At 46.0% G+C, this 17601-nt stretch overlaps 2 protein-coding genes across 4 annotated transcripts in view; one reads left to right on the top strand and one right to left on the bottom strand.

Moving 5' to 3' along the window:
* Taok3 (TAO kinase 3) overlaps nt 1-17601 on the bottom strand; it is a 183082-nt gene that overhangs the window by 83946 nt on the left and 81535 nt on the right. For all 3 annotated transcript variants that reach the window (XM_028878825.2, XM_028878824.2, XM_037198641.1), the window contains exons 3-5: nt 13688-13775; nt 3706-3919; nt 1697-1768 (exon numbers count right to left, since the gene is read on the bottom strand). In XM_028878825.2, coding sequence (XP_028734658.1) covers nt 1697-1768; nt 3706-3825 — 192 coding nt within the window. In that variant the 5' untranslated portion in view covers nt 3826-3919; nt 13688-13775. The remainder of the gene's footprint in view (nt 1-1696; nt 1769-3705; nt 3920-13687; nt 13776-17601) is intronic.
* Nucleotides 5755-6322, top strand: LOC114699659 (60S ribosomal protein L29-like). The gene has a single exon (XM_037198643.1). It carries the CDS (start codon nt 5781-5783, stop codon nt 6210-6212), a length of 432 nt encoding a protein of 143 aa, XP_037054538.1. The 5' UTR covers nt 5755-5780; the 3' UTR covers nt 6213-6322.

The following is a 17601-nucleotide window of genomic DNA, read 5'->3' as shown; positions in this document are numbered from 1 at the left end:
AGTAACCCAGAAAAGCCTAATTCCCTTTTCATCTTTCTGGGTCTTTTCTCTTCCTTTCTTTTACTTTCTGAGACAGGGCTTCTCTGTGTAGCCCTGGCTGTCCTGGAATCCTCTCTGTAGACCAGGCTGGCTGCAAACTCAGAGATCCACCTGCCTCTGCCTCCCGAGTGCTGGGATTAAAGGCCAGCACCACTGCCCGGCCTGTATCTTTCCCTAACACTTTGAGCCTCTTAGCTGTTTCTCTGCAGCAGTGGTTCTCACCCTTCCTAATGCTATGACCCTTTAGTACAGTTCCTCATGTTGCAGTGACCCCCAGCCATGAAATCATTGTTGTTGCTACTTCATAACTGTAATTTTGTTACTGTTAGGCATCAAAATGTAAACATCTGACATGCAGGATGTCATGATGAGTCTCATCTGACATGAGACCCCCTAGGAAAGGTTGTTTGATTCCAAGGGGTCGCAGCCCACAGGTTGAGAAACGCTGCTCTAGAGCCCCCCCCCTTCCTGTCTGCTATGTGCCTGACTTCTATGCCAGCTCAAATGGCAGCTTTTTTTGTTTTGTTTTATTTTGTTTTTTCTTGTCTCCATGCTCTCTCTCTTATGGGCAGCTACTGAGGTTTACAGTTTGCCTTCCTTGGCAGTTTGTTTGTTTGTTTGTTTTTTCCTGGAGCTGAGGACCGAACCCAGGGCCTTGTATTTGCTAGGCAAGCACTCTACCACTGAGCTAAATCCCCAACCCCTAAAGATCTATCTATTTATTTATTTAATGTGCACTGGTGTTTTGTCTGTATATACTCTGTGTGAGGGTGTTGGATACCCTTGAACTGGAGTTACAGACAGTGGTGAGCTGCCATGTGAGTGCTGGGAATTGAACCCAGGTCCTCTGGAAGAGCAACTCTTAACTCCTGAGCCATCTCTCCAGTTTTCTTTAAAACTCTTATAAAATTATCCCTGAGCAAGGGCTGAGTTCAATTCCCAGCAGCCACATGGTGGCTCACAACCATCTATAATGGGATCTGATGATCTCTTCTGACCTGCAGGGATTTATGCAGACAGAACATTGCATACAGAATAAATAAATGAACAATAAATCTTTTAAAGAACATAAAAATAAGTTAATTTTGGGGGCTAGAGGATTGGTTCAATGGTTAAGAGCACTGGATATTCTCCTAGAGGTCCTGAGTTCAATTCCCAGCAACCACATGGTGGCTCACAGCCATTTGTGATGAGATCTGGTGCCCTCTTCTGGCATCAAGGCAGACATGCAGATAGAGCGCTCATATACATAAAATAAATAAATCTTTTAAAAAAATTGTCCCTGAGCTTAAAAGGGGGGGAAAAAAAACCCACAAAGAACAGCATTGTGATAAATACTTAGGTAACTTCTATGGATTACATCTTTCGAAAGCTTTGTTCTATGTTTAATGAACACATACTAATCATATGTGCTGATGGGTACTCTCTACAGCTCTGTACCGCAATTATCCTGAGATGGTGTCTAGCACGTCCGTCATCTCAGACACTGACCACATCCTTGTGATGAGAACAGAGGGCCATCCCTTCCAGTGAGTTTTGAAATACACATGGTGGCCCTGGGGACTAGCTGCCCTGCTCTGTGTGGGATGCCAGAGCTCAGGACTTGGCTAACCTCAGCCTAACTTGACACATCTGTGGAGGCATGGGGCTGTCTTACCTCATGGGTCTGCTTCCCACTGTAGGACATTTTCTTAACTGCAACCACCTCATTGGTGTGAGCATTTGTTGCCTGTGATAAGAGAGGGGAAGAAAAGGAAAGAGTTACGATGTCCAGTCACCTTAACTCAAGCGCTGGACTGGAGCCTTGTAGCATTTGTCCCCACATCTCAGCAAAGTCCTTCTTAAAGACATTCCCCCCGACGGGCTAGAGCGCCCCTCCACCCTGACTTCGTGGGAACGGCTGCTCGAATTCCTTGCTGTAATAACATGTGTATGACGTGTGAGAGTTATAACAGGACTTGAAGAAAACACATGGTCAAATGGAAGAAAAGCAAATTTATAAACGCTGGGATTCACCATCTTAGATGCTGGACAGTGGAGAACCAGCTGAGAGACCAGCCAGGAAGTGAAATAACCAATCAGGCTGGAGAGAGGGCTCGGCAGGTGAGAGCTCTGGCGCTCTCAGAGACCTGGGGTCGGTTCCCAGCACCCACAGGGAGGTTCAAAGCATCCTAACTCCAGTTCCAGGGGATCTGGCACCCTCTTCTGGCCTCTGTGGGTATTACATACACAGGACATAGACAAATGAGTACTCACACATACAAAATAAAAATAAATAAATCTTAGGAAAAGAACCAGGCAATCCACCGACAAATACACACACACCCATGTTTCTTGCTCTACTATTCAGTAGGTAGCCAAGACATAGGCTCTTTAACCCTAGGTACCTGATGCTGAAGTGTAGGGAAAATGAATACACATTAAAAAAAAATTTATAGACTCACTAAGGTGACAGGATTTGTTATCAAAGGCATCTACTAGTTAATTGTTTCCAATTCTTAAGGCCTTCAGAAAGGCACATATAAGGTAATCATTGATTTAGAAGTTATATATAGACTTTCATTGAAAACAAAATCTTGTTCTGGGAGTCGGCCATTGGCAGAGTACTTGCTTAGCATGAGTGAGGCCCTGGGTTCCAGCCCAGAACCATAAACAAACAAACAATTATGCATAGTACATGCCTGACACATTTATAAGAAGAAAACAGGATAGAGGTCTAGCTTGGTGGGAGAGCACTTGGCCAGCATGTGTGAGGCCTGGGTTCCACCACCCCGGGGTCAGGGAGCAGGAGAGAGGAGAAGAGACTTGGGTGGAATTAGACAGTGCCACTGAGTAATTGCTCATTAAGGAAATGTAGAGTCAACGCTGCTTGGCGTTGCTTTCCTCCATCTACAGAGCCATCCTAATTAGACCTCACAGTGCGCACTTTCTCTGGGACCGGGAATTTGGAAACAATTTCCATGTTGATTTTCTTGTAGACACACGAAGGTGCTTTGGACATGTAGGTGCGTACATGTGTATGTGTAGAAGTGCGTGTGGAGGCGAGTGGAGGAAAGAGTGTCCAGCTCTGTCACTTTTCACCTAATTCCCTTGAGACGGGGTCACTCACTGGACCTGGAGCTAGACTGGCGGCCAGTGAGCCCCACCCATCCATTCCCCTACATTTACTTAAGTCCTACCACTGGCAGACATTATATTAGTTCCTAGAAACACAATAATGAATGAGATGGACAGACCCCTGTTATCATGGTGCATAATTTAGGGTGAGGGACATAAATGACTAGGCATTCTGCTAGCATGTATCTAAACATAAACACAGGCTGTTAAGAGGTGGAGGGCTGAATAGGAAAATCCGTCTTGTGGAAGTAACGTTTACTGAATCCTGCCAGACTAGCAAGGGCTCCGAGGTTGGGGTGCAGGGTTTAGAGGCTTTGGGGTGAAGGGACAGAGAGCACAGGCTGGAGGAGCTTGGCGTCTCCAGGAAACACCCGGGGCTCGACTTCACGCTTATCACTTCGCCTTACAACCGCTGGAGTAGAGCCTCGTGCTCCGGAACTGCCTTCAGCAATGACCACGCATCTCTACCCGGAACACAAGTGTGTTCTGCAGCAGACCACGGGGATCACTCTTTCTGAACCTACTCTACCCCGTCGACCCGTTACTTACAAAGTACACGGCTCCGAAGCTCCCGTGTCCGATCTCATGCAAATCGATAAAAAGCTCTTCGGGGTCATCTTTGTAGAAGAGATCGGCAATCTCTGGGTCCCTCAGCACTCCTTTCCGCATGGTGGCGAGTGGGGCCTGCGCGGTGCTTTTTGGTGGCCCAGTCCTTCGGTCTCTCTCATTGACCACTGCTTTTGTTCTTAGAGACCTTCAGTCCCTGCAGAAAATGAGATTTGCCGGTCAGTTCTTCCTAACACACTGTTTGGATGACAACAATACAAACACAGGCTTGGGGACGTAGCTCAGTTAGCGTGCTTGTCTAGCAAGTGCAAGGCCCTGGGTTCGATCCTCAGCTTAAAACAAACAAACAAACAAGACAATACAAACAAAAATGAACGTTAAAAAGTACTTATCCCGGCCAACGAGATGGCTCAGCAGGTAAAGGCGCTTGCTACCAAGGCTAAAGACCTGCGTTCCATTGCCAGAACCCACAGGCAGGAGAGAACTGACTCCTGCAAGTCTCCTGACCTCCACAAGTACACTGTGGGGTGTATGCACTCACTCACCCCAAACAGAGAGAATAGTATGTAATAAGTATCTTTATCTTACAACTCAACAGTAAAAGAACAAGAAACCCAAATTTAAAAATTGGCACAGGAGTTTAATAGACTTTTCTTTAAAAAAAAAAAAAAAAGTATCATCATCAGAAACAAAAATTAAAACCCAAAGCCAAAACCATTCTGTGCTGAGACAGCTATAAAACAGACAAGTACTGGGAACTGGGAACTGGAGAAGGAAGGCAGGGGCAGACAGGGCTCTCTGTCCCAGCAGGCAGGAATGTGGAATGGCACAGACATCTTGGGGACAAGAGTTCATAAAAAACAAAACAAAAACAAACAAACAAACAAACAAAAAAAACAAAAACCAGCCAATCAATCAACCAACCAAACAAAATCTAGTACCTGAAGTTAGCATTTGCCTAAGGAATTCTGCTCCATGGAACTAAAGGGTTAAGAGCATATGTTGCTCTTCTAGAGAACCTGAGTTCCATTCCTAGCACCCATGTTAGGGGGCTCACAACCTCCTATAATTCCAACTCCAGGGGATCCTATATCCACCTGGCTTTTTCAAGCACATACACACACATACACATACAACTGAAAAAAAAAAAACACACTGTTAAGTACATACCCAAGAGAAAGGAAAAGATATCCATACAAAATCTGACATGTTTCAGAGTGGCATTATTCCTAATCAGAAATAACCCAATGCCTGTTAACTTGTGAATAAATAAAATGTAGTAACCCATGCAATGGAATATGGAATATAACAGCCATAGGGGGAATACAGGGCCAGGCATGGTGGAGGACACCGGTATTCCCAGCACCTGGGAAGTAGAAGCAGGTGAACTGAGTTGAATCACCCTTGGTTTATAGTGAGTTTGATGGCAGCGTGGGCTTCATGAGACTCTGTCTCAAAAAAGAAAAGACCAAAAAAAAAAAAAAAAAAAAAAAAGGACTAAAGTTGTGGTCTATGCTCCGACATGAATGGATCTTATAAGCATTATGTTAAGTGAACAAAGCTAGCCATAAGAGACCACACATGTATGACATTATCTACATAGGATTTCCAGAACAGATAAACAAGGAGAGACTACTGGCTACCGAGGAGGTGTGCTCAGGGACAAATCAAGCTGGCAACTGGGCCATCAGGATGCTAAAAATGTCCTAAGTTGATTGAGGTATGATGGGGCGGAGCCAGCTGGATCCAGCTCTGGATGGGGTATGATGGGGCAGAGCCAGTTGGGTCCAGCTCTAGATGGTACAGGAAGGTCCACGTCTGGACTGGCATGTGATGCTTTCTTGCAGCAAGGCGCTCAGGTGACCCAACAAACTGCCATAAACCGGAGCCCATGGCCACACCCACTCTGAGAGGCCGCTGGAAGACTGGAAGCGCCCAAGAGTAGCAGGACACCATTGGATGCCCGTCTGTGTGTTGACGTGAATGAACACAAGTTCATTCTGGCTCTTTCTCTTCCGGTCCCTGGCGCTTCGGGAGCCGCCGGTTACCGTTCAGACATGGCCAAGTCCAAGAACCACACCACACACAACCAATCTCGAAAATGGCACAGAAATGGTATCAAGAAACCCGGGTCACAAAGATACCAATCTCTTAAGGGGGTGGACCCCAAGTTCCTGAGGAACATGCGCTTTGCCAAGAAGCACAACAAGAAAGGCCTGAAGAAGATGCAGACCAACAATGCGAAGGTAGTGAGTGCACGTGCAGAGGCTACCAAGGCCCTTGTGAAGCCCAAGATGCCAAAGGGCCCCAGCCACAAGCTCAGCCGTCTCGCTTTCATCGAGCACCCCAAGCTCGGGAAGCGGATTAGAAGCTACATGGCCAAGGGTCATAGGCTCTGCCAGACAAAGCCCAAGGCTCAAACCAGGGCAGAGGCCTCAGCTCCAGCTCAGGCTCCCAAAGGTGCCCAGGCCCCTGTGAAGGCCCCATAGAAAGGTTTCTGTCTGCCAGACAGATGGACTGGTGTGACACACCTACACACTATTTGCAGATGATCAGGACCCCATGCTGTTTTTACAAATAAACTTGAGGCAGGATCTGTTAAAAACAAAACAACCCCCCCTCAGGGGAAAAAAAAAAAAAAAAAAAAAAAAAAAAAACCAAGTTCATTCTGTGCCAATTCGATTCTTTTCCTTGATGTCTGAAAACTACTGGGGTGTTACTTTCCCTCTGTCGTTTTATTCTAAATAACCTCTCCTACACACAAATAACCACTTATTTTTGTTTGACCTAATTATGGTATAGACTGTCTCTTCCTTGACCCCTGGCTAACCAGGCCACACATTTAGTTATTAGCCAGTAAATCGATTTTTCTTCAAAATATGATATTCTCGAATTCTAAAAGGTCACTTGTTAAGGAAGTGGAGGTGACGGTGTCGGCAGACACATGTCCTCTTGTGCTGTGACAGCCTGGGGTCACAGTGCACACGGCGTCAGGCCCTCAGTTTACTGGAATCATTAGTTTATGTCGGCGAACAACCTGATCATCTATCTACCCATCAGCTGGGCCCATTCTTTCTTTGAACAAACACTCACTGCGTGCTTAGTGCTTTCACAACATTGCACTGGGCTGAGCGTTAGGGTCAGAATCCATGTCAGCCTGGATTGTATAAAGGACATGGGGTCGACGGGCAGTGGTGGCACACGCCTTTAATCCCAGCACTTGGGAGGCAGATCCAGGTGGATCTCTGCGAGTTCGAGGCCAGCCTGGTCTACAGAGCGAGAGCCAGGACAGCCACCAAAACTACACAGAGAAACCCTGTCTTGAAAAACAAAACATAACAAAAAAATTATTAATTAATTAATAAATAAAGGACTTGGGTCAAGCAAAGTAACAGACACCCCAAGGACAAAGCAGTGGACCGCTACAAACCAAAGTGTCTCTCAATATAAGTGTTTAGAAGGCTGGTCTGGTCTAGTTTTTTTTTTTTTTTTTTTTTTTTTTAACTTACAAATAAAAAAGCCAAGCCTTCTTAGGGAAAAGAAATGTAGTTCATTTACTATGAATTGGTGGGAGAGTTGGGAGCAGAAAATACAAAGCTGGTTTTAAGCCAAGAAAAAAACAAAACAAAACAAAACAAAACAAAACCACAAAAGGCCTTTAAGCCGAGCTAAGAAATCTGGACTTGATGCTGTGTGGACCAGGGTGCCACCAAAGGCTTTGAGTAGGAAGGGTCTGGCTCGCTAACGCTGTACCTGTCCTCTCGGGCAATGGTCCGGCTCATCTTTAGACACCGACAATCAGGTGCAGAGCCACCACATCCCTACTTCTGGGGAAGGAACCGAACTAGAACCCCCCCATCAGTCAGATAACTGAAGATACAGAGGACGGCTCAGAGTGGGTTTGCCTTCCTCGTTCCTGACAGGAAGGGCTCCCAGATGAACAGATGAAAGGGCCTTTTTGGAGACCGTGCCTAGCAGGAAGTGGATGGGACCCCCTTAAGAAAACCAGAGAGATGCTGGGCTGTGGTGGCACATGCCTTTAATCCCAGCACTTGGGAGGCAGAGGCAGGCGGATGTATGTGAGTTCGAGGCCAGCCTGGTCTACAGAGCGAGTTCCAAGACAGGCTCCAAAGTTACACAGAGAAACACTGTCTTGAAAAAATAAACAAACAAAAAAAACAAAAAAAAAGAAAAAAAGAAAAGAAAACCAGAGAGATCTAGTAACTGCAATTCAGTTGCTGAAGTGTGTTTTGAATTTCTGAATGCTTTGGCTTCAGTTAGGACTAAACTAAGTTACTAACAATCATTCATAACAATAAACTTGACTACTCATAATTAATAAGCTCAACAGTAGAATGAGGAGATTTCTGGCTCTAGCCGAGATGGAGGAATGAGCACTTGATTTATTTTATCTCCTGTCACCTGAAACAGTCAAAGCATTAGATGAAACACATGTAGGATGGTATTTGAAGACCGTGGCTGCCAGGCCATGGCCAAAGATCCCTGACATAAGAAGCAGATGCAAGCCACAAGAACTCCAGTGTGTGCCCGGGGACGGTTTCCAGGGGGTATGGGTAGAGGCTGGGGGACCGTGAGAATCTGAGGTGACCCTGGTGGTTAGTGTTCACAGGGCACAGCTCCAATACAAGGGAACAGCACAGGAGAGGGTGTGGGGACCCACAGCCGGTGCCCCCCACATCTGCAGTGTGGACTGGCATTGAGGAAGCTATGCTAGCCCAGGACAAGGCCACCCGAAACTGGAGAAAATGCTATCTGGAACTCACTCTGTTGCCCACACTGCCCTTGAACTTGAGATAACACAAGGACAGTAAACAGGACAGGAGCCCACGTGTTAAAAAGCAGAACAAGGAACACTTACAGCAGAGGCGTACAGGATGGAGAGATTGAAAGAGCCCACACTGGGGGAAGCCAGCCATGTCTGGGATAAGAATGTGTTGAACGGAATGCAAAGTGGAAAAAAATATTAGGGAACATTTTTGAATGAATCTATGAAATCCAAATGAAAAATAGAAGAAAGGTGAATGAAGGAAGAAAAAAAGGAAGGGGGCAAACAGCTGAGCATCCCTCAGCTGGGGACATCTTCCTGCAGCCTTGTGTATGTCTAGCTGGCATCCTTAAAGGAGAGGAAGATCTGTTAAGAAAGTAAAATAAATGGAGCTGGAGAGACGGCTCAGTGGTTAAGAGCACTGGCTGCTCTTCCAGAGGTCCTGGGTTTGGTCCCCAGCACCCACACGGCCGCTCACAACTGTCTGTAACTCCAGTTCCAGGGGATCTGATGCCCTCTTCTGGACTCTGTAAGGAGCAGGCATGCATGTGGTACACAGACATACATGCAGGCAAAACACTCATACACATGAAGTAAACAAGTCAGATAGAAAAATAAGGTAAAAACAAAACAAATACACATTTCTTTGGAGAAATCACGGTGGGAACATTTACAAACTGGTGAGAATCAGAAACTCAGAGATCTGCAGATGTCTAGGGAGAGTCGGGGACAAAACACATGAAGGGCATTACACCAAGGTGCGTGACAGAAAACTGTGCAAACTTGTGGTAAGGGGCTGGAGGAGTGTCTCTGGCGAAGAGCGCTGGTTGTACTTCCAGGGGACCAGGGTAACTACAGTTCTAAGGGATGCGACCGTCTCTTTGGCCTCCATGGGTACCCCGGGCAGCGGGAACTCACACAGTATACAGACATAGAGGTTGCCCATTTCGCACATTTCTTTAAAGCACAGTCAATTGTTTCAACAGAAATCACGATGCAGCGTGAGCTGTGGGGCATAGAATGTGACAGCCCCAAGACTGGGACGGAGGGGAGAAGCTGGTGTGTGTTGTTATAAAAATTCTGCACTGGGCTGAAAGGGTACGTCAATAGCACCCATTTCAGCACAGACTACATGTATACACAAGTCACCTATAAATACATATGCACTTCGAATAGAAAACACAAAGAAGCTGAAAGTCAAGGGACAGAGGACATAAGCCTGCTGGAAAGAGAGCCGAGTTTGCTACTACCATGAGGAGATTTCAAAGCAGGTCACTATTGATAATGAAGGGCATTGATGATATTGATAACGCTAAAGGCATGGATCCATTAGAGAATATAATGATCCCAAGTGTGTACATTCCACAGAACAGGACCTTAAAATATGTGGTTAAAAACTAACTGGATGGGGGTGCGTGGGGTTAAGATGCACTGCTTACATGATATGAACTTATCAAAGAATAAGTACAGATATTCTATTACAATACTTTTTTTTTAAAAGATTTATTTATTATGTATACAGTGTTCTGCCTGCAGGCCAGAAGAGGGCACCAGATCTCATTACAGATGGTTGTTAGCCACCATGTGGTTATTGGGAATTGAACTCAGGACCTCTGGAAGAGCAGTCAGTGCTCTTAACCTCTGAGCCATCTCTTCAGCCCCCTATTACAATACTTTTTAAAAGACAACAGCTGGAGAGAGGGCTCAGCAGATAAGATCACTGGCTGCTCTTCCAGAGGACCCGGGTTCAGTTCCCAGCACCCACGTGACAGCTCACACTAATCTGTAACTCCAGTTCCAGGGGATCTGATGCCCTCTCTTGGCCTCTGTGGGTACCAGGCATGCATATAGTGCCCAAGTATACATGCAAGCAAAACACCCATACATAAAATAAAATAAAAATAAATACATCTTGAAAAAAATAATTCATGGGTTAAAGAGCAAATGAAGAGAGAAATAAGAACCCATTTGGACTGGATTGAAAAGGCAAGCCCGGCTGGGGGTAGGGTGGGGTGGGGTAGCCTGCAACTGCAACCTTAGTGCCCAAGAGCCTGAAATGGGATTGTTGAGGCCAGCCTGGGCTGCAGAGTGAGACTCTGTCTCAAAAGGAAACACAATGGAATACATGTAAAAAGCAAAGCAAAGGATGGCACAATGTATCCGAACCACATCAGGCTGCTAACCCTCCAGGGAAATGTAAGGCACAGGGGAGGGAAAGTTTCAAGTCAGGGGCCTCGGCTTGCACTGGGTGTTAACAACAACAACAAAAACCTAGAAAAAAGAGTCCCCCGAACCTAAAGCGAGCAGAGGAAATAATGAAGATCAAAGAGGAAATCACTGAAATAAAATTAAAAAAAAGACAATGAAAGCAAAGCTGACTCTTTTAGGAAAAGAGTTGTATTTATTAATCTCATCAAATTTATTTGTTAATTAAAAAAAAGAGCGACAAAACCAATGACTAATCAGGAATGAAAGAGGAGACAGCGGTCCAGCTTCCCAGGCACTAAGGTAATGAAGAACTTTTCCCAACAATGTTGTGCAAAGAAATTCAGGGACTTGGAAGAAATGGCCAAATACTTCAGAAGACACAAATCGCCATAGTTGGCTCAAGAAAAAAAAAAAAGTATCTGACCATTATGTTAAAGCAACTGGAATCTGAGCTGGGGAGGTGGCTCAGCAGATAAAGATGCTTGCCAATAAGTGCACTGACCTGAGTTCGATCCCTGGAAGCCACGTGGAGGAAGGAGAGCACCAACTCATGAAGTCGACCTCTGACCTCCACACATGCCCTGACACACACTTACTGGGCCAGGGTGGTTGTTGGCAAGGACCAGAGAGGAAGAGCTGAAGGGGCGCCAAGGAGCTTTGGGCAGCAGAGCATCTGTTTATTATCACCGGGATGATAGTTTCACATACGTGTCTAGATGAACTCAGAGTCAGTGTCAGAGGAGGAACAGAGACACATACAGGCGCTTACCCACTCAGAGGATGTGAACAGGAAATTCACAAGCGAGACACCAGTGGCCACGGAGGACATGAAACGTATGTGACATCACAAGCAATCAGAGAACTGGCCTTTGGCCAGGCAGTGGTGGCACATGGTTTTAATCCCAGCACTAGGGAGTTTGAGGCCAGCCTGGTCTACAGAGTGAGTTCCAGGACAGCCAGACTTTGTCTTAAAAATACCAACAACATGCTGGGCGGTGGTGGCGCACGCCTTTAATCCCCGTCCTTGGGAGGCAGAGGTAGGCAGATCTCTGTGAGTTTGAGGCCAGCCTGGTCTACAAAGTGAGTTCCAGGAAAGGCGCAAAGCTACACAGAGAAACCCTGTCTCAAAAAACAAAAACAAAAACAAAAACAAAAACAAAAACAAAAAAAGATACTGAGCCAGCTCCTCAGCCCAAAGCACTTTATTTAAATAAAAAAAAATGTATATTTCTTTTGATTATCTTTATGGGGTGCTGCGGACATAAAAATGGTGGCTTTTTAACTGACAGGTAGGGGTTTCTTGGTAGCCTGTGTTGGATCTGAAGCAGGAACTGGGATTTCGGGTAATGTTTACTGCCCTTCTTTTTGTTTATCTGTATTAAGAAAAACATGTTTTGAAAATCCTATTACATCTGGGAAAGTGGTATGAATCCACTTTAGTCTGGATCCTGAGCGCCCCTCCCCCGACACACACCGAAGCCTTGGGTGACAAAGACTCGGGTTTTCTGCTTCTGGGTACAGAGGTGCCTGGGAGAGGCGGAGCCCGGTGGGGGGCCTTTGGGTCGGGGGTTCACCCTGCTCTGAAAGGTGCTGTGGAACTTCACCTCTCTCTCAGTTCTTCTCTTGCCCCTGGGGGATGAAGGGAGAAGTTTGCCTCCACCACCCACTCCTGTTATGAACTGTCACCTCATCAAAAGGGCCAACTGATCGTGGACTGAGACCCTCAAACTGTGGGCCAGGCAGACATTTTCTCCATATAAGTTTATTAGTTTAGATACATCATCACAGAAACAGAAATCTAACATGGAAACTATTTACAAAATTCAGAATCTAAAACCTAACTACAGTAAAAACGGTGCCATCTCTCTGTATAGATAAATGTTTATGTGTTCATGTCTGCATGCCTGAGTGTGTGTGTGTGTGTGTGTGTGTGCGTGCGTGCATTTTCCTGGAAAAGGGCATCAGCAAACTATTTTTTTTTGTAACCAAGTGATTCTCTATGATGATCTCTGACAGAGAATATGGAGAATCTGTAAAGAAAGTGTGTGTGTATGTGTGTGCGTGTGCGTGTGCCTGTGTGTGTGTGTTCATATGGGTGTGGATGTGCTCAGCCATGTACATGTAGAGGCAGGAAGTCAGCAAAGGTCTGTTCCTCAACTGCGACTCCATCTTACTTTTTTTTTTTTTCTTCGAGACAGGGTTTCTCTTTGTAGCTTTGTGCCTGTCCTGGATCTTACTCCGTAGTCAAGGCTGGCCTCGAACTCACAGAGATCTGCCTGCCTCTGCCTCCTGAGTGCTGGTGCTGGGATTAAAGGCGGGCGCCACCACCGCCCGGCTCCATCTTACTTTTGAGACATGGTCTTATACTGAACCCAGAGCTCATCAATTCAGCGAGGCTGATGGCCAGTGAGCCTCAGGGTGCCTCTTGTCTCTGTCCCCACAGTGCTAGGATTACAGCTCCATTGCCACCATGCCTGACTTTTTATGAAGGTTCTAGGGGGATCAAAGTGAGGACTTCATGCTTGTACAGCAAGCAATATGCTGACTGAGCCATCTCCTCAGTCCTAAAAAAAAAGACCACTTTTAATAATATAAGATTTAAAAAAATTATTTCATTTTGTAAATTGTGTACGCGCATGTGTCTCTGTTTGTACACATGGGTGCAGTGCCAGTGGAGGCCAGAAGAGGGCGCCAAACCTCCTGGAGCTGGAGTTACAGGTAGTTGTGAGCTGTGCTATGGGGGTGCTGGGAACAGAACTGAGGTCTTCTGCAAGAGCAGAACACGTTCTTAACCACTAAGCCATCTCTCTAGTCATTTAATGTACTATCTTCTTACTTACGTGCTTACTCCTTTTATGTTCTTACAAAGACAATAAAATTTCACCATAGAAAGCATAGCTTGTTCCTATTTTCTTAAGTGGAAGCCATGCGCAGTACCTTCCATCACAGAGACACAAGAGTGCGCAGTACCTTCTGATGTGTGGCACAAGACCCGCAGGATCGCTCAGGTTCATTGTAGCAGCAACCTCTTCTCGCTGGCAATCCCTGTCTCCCACACCTGTGGACGGAAGGGGAAAATAGATAATTATAGGAGAAAGGAAGGGAGGGAGTCATTGAAGCAGGACGTGGTAGCAGACATCTGTGGTCCCAGCAACCCTGGAGGACGGGGACTGCGGATGGCTGGAGTCCAGGAATTTGATGCCTGTCTGTGCGACCTAATGAGACCTTTGTTGTTTGTTAAAAACAAACTAATGATGTGGTAGTTTTAAATATTTACAAAATTGTATAAAGCATTAATTGTCGTGCGGGGATGACAAATGTAGAGATCCAACTTTCACCCTGAGCTCCTTAGATTCCCACGAGATGAACATGACACTAGACTCAGGTTTACATAGAGGAGGCACCCCACGTGACTCAAGACTACCCACCAGGTGCAAAAGAGCTGGCTTAGCCGTTAAGAGAACCTGCTGCTCTTCCAGAGGGCTCAAGTATGGTTCCCAGCACACACGTGGGAGGTCACATGCTGCGTTCAGCACCAGATTTCCCCTAACCACTAAACCATCAGTCACTCCATGGCTGATCTCTCCCGATAGTCTAGTCTGACTATAGCCTCCATGAACCAAGGTATTCCCGATGACAGTGTGTGAAAGCTACTGAGTAAACTTGTGATGTGAGTGTGTGTACATGTGTGTATATATCTATGTAGAGACCAAATTTCAGGTGTCTTAATCACTTCTGCCTTATCTATCTATCTATCTATCTATCTATCTATCTATGCATCCATTTATCCATCCATCCATCCATCCATCCATCCATCCATCCACCCTCCCACCCACCCACCCACCTATCTATTTACCCATCTATCTGTCTATTTACCTATCTATCTATCCATCCATCCATCCATCCATCTAGGCAACATCAGGAGCTCACTCATGGTACATGGCTGGATGGCCAGTGAGCTCCAGGGAGACCCCATCTTCCTCCCCAGCACTGGGGTTCCACGCACACACTGGCCCACTCCTGGCCTTTTCTGTGGGTAGAGAGCAAGCACTTTGCTGACTGAGCCGCCTCCCCAGGCCTGTCCTCTAATTTTAACTCTTTCCTTCGGTGCTAAACAAACAGATCAACATACTCAGGAGTGTCTGGAGTGTCCTCAGAGAAAGGTACACTTTACAGTTCACTTCTTGGTTGGGCTATGTGTTCTTGAGTTATCATTTTAAAAAAAAACACCTAGCCGGGTGGTGGCGGCGCATGCCTTTAATCCCAGCACTCGGGAGGCAGAGCCAGGCGGATCTCTGTGAGTTCGAGGCCAGCCTGGGCTACCAAGTGAGCTCCAGGAAAGGTGCAAAGCTACACAGAGAAACCCTGTCTTGAAAAACCAAAAACCAAAAAAAAAAAAAAAAAACCAAAAAAAACAAAAAACAAAAAACAAACCCTGCTTTATTGGAATATAATTCCCATATCTAATCTGCTCATTTCAACTGAGAAGTTCGGTGTTTTTTTTTTGTTTTTTTTTTTTTTTGTTTTTGGTGTTTTCCCAGGTTCTCTACAACCATTACAACAATATTTTTAGAAACCCACAGTCTTCACTCTCCCGCCCTTCCATGCTAGGCAAACACTAGCCAGTGCTTGTCTCCTTCCATTTCCTGGTTCTTAATAGTTCATGAGAACAGGTTCACACAACATGTGCTCTTTAGGAGCCTGCTTCTTTCTTTTCTTTTCTTTCTTTTTTTCCGGAGCTGAGGCCCGAACCCAAGGCCTTGTGCTTGCTAGGCAAGCACTCTACCACTGAGAGCTAAATCCCCAACCCCGAGCCTGCTTCTTTCATGTGATATAGGCCAGCATGTAGCATGAATCAGTGTTTCATGTCTGGTCAATGCCACGTAGCATTCCATGATGTGGGCATACCACAGTTTGCCTGTCAAGAGAGCGGCTGATGGGCATCTGGGCTGTGCCCACCTGTTGGCTGTTGTGAGCAATGAATGGCGTTACAGTCATTTGTGCCCACATTTTTTTTTTTAGTAGACTTCTGTTTTTATTTCTCTTGAATATATACCCAGGGCTGGACTAGCTGGGCTCTTTGGCCTCAGTAAGTAGCTGATGATCCAGGAAAACCCACACCAATCTCCTCTTGTCCAATTCTATCAGAACCAAAAATGAGAACTGAAACCCACCCTCCCTTCCAAACACAACTGGATACATTCTCCCCTGGGGGGATTTCACGTTGAGCGTTAGCTGAAATGACATGCGGCAAATCCTCTCCCCTCCTCAGCTTCCTGCAACCTTAAATGTCACATGGACAGTGATGGGTGGGGACAGTGCCAAGAATGTTGCCTTTCAGGTCTTGGGCCCTTGGGTCAACTAAACAATCTGGCTAGCTTAGCTCTCATCAGCGACAGCAACTGAAATAACACGGTTTACTCTTGTTCCTCAGAAATGGAAGCCTTCCAACAATGGGAAGCCAGTAAGTGGCTTGTTCACAGACCTCGGGGGAAAAAAGAAGAAACAGAGAAATAGAGAACAGAAACACAGTGTTTCCTTGACTTCCCTTCCCAGAAACTTTGAGAATGACTCACTGAGGCTCTTTATTGCTTTACCATTTTAAAAAAAGAGTTATTTATTTTTATGTGCTTTGGGGTTTTGCCAGCATGTATGGCTGCATGAGGGTGCCAGATCCCCTGGAACTGGAGTTGTAGACAGTCGTGAGCTGCCATGTGGGTGCTGGGAATTGAACCTGGGTCATCTGGAAATGATGGCTCCTGGTTTGTCTCAGAAGTGGTGTGATTAAGTCATGCCAAAGCTGGGGTTGGAGAGATGGCTCAGAGGTTAAGAGCACTGGCTTCATTTCCAGATGACCCAGGTTCAATTCCCAGCACCCACATGGCAGCTCACGACTGTCTACAACTCCAGTTCCAGGGGATCTGGCACCCTCATGCAGCCATACATGCTGGCAAAACCCCAAGCCTACAGGATTTCATCAAGGAAGGGAGGAAGAGGCAATGCTTCACACTGGAATACCACCTCCCTCCCCTCCCTTCTTTCTTTCTCTTCCTCTCTTCCCCTCCCTTTCTCTCTTCTCTCCATTCCTGAAACATGCTGAGTTTCAGGAACTTAACTGTTACCCCACACCTGCACAGAAGTCTTTCCTTAAACCGAAATTCAGAATTTCTTATTTCCCAGTCTAGAAAGTTTCCCCTCAATCACACGCCCGAGTCAGACTTCCATACAGCCCAAGTCGTTACGTTTTGGAGGGCAATTCAGAAGAGTTTAGTGTCATATGAGATTGGGTTCCTGTGTCTCATGTGCCCTTGAGGATCTCCTAACACTTGGTATATATGTGTATTCGGTACTTCAGCCCATGGAATGGAGAACTCGGGGACATCTTTAAGGAAATAATACAGGGACGGAGAGGTGGGCTCAGTGATTAAGAGTGGGTACCGATCTTGCAGAGGACCTGGGTTTGGTTCTCAGCACCCACATCAGGCGGCTCACAGCTGCCTCTCACACACACCTGCTCACATACGTGTGTGAATATACACAGACATCCATGCCTACAAATAATTTAGAATGAATCTTTTAAAAAGAATATAAAATTCTCACATAAATGTATGTCCCGAGGGTTTGGGATGTGATTGGACAGCCAAGCACTTGCCAAGTGCATACAAGGTTCTGGGGTCACCCCTTAGCACAGCACAAGAGGATCAAAGGAGGTGTGGTTAGAGAGCCTGGAGGGGGACCAGCAACTTGGGGTCCACACTGAAGTCAGTCTTTTAAAACAACTGTTAGTCATCATTTGCTTTCAAAGGATGGGCCAAGGCATTGGAGGGCTGGAGGGTTGGGGCATTAGAGGACAGCCTGGGGTATCAGAGAGAGGGTCGGACATC

This window comes from Peromyscus leucopus, chromosome 23, assembly GCF_004664715.2.
Source record: "Peromyscus leucopus breed LL Stock chromosome 23, UCI_PerLeu_2.1, whole genome shotgun sequence".
Classification (NCBI taxonomy): Eukaryota; Metazoa; Chordata; class Mammalia; order Rodentia; family Cricetidae; genus Peromyscus; species Peromyscus leucopus.
Note: the sequence above shows the minus strand (reverse complement) of the source record. Positions and strands in the feature narration are given on the sequence as shown.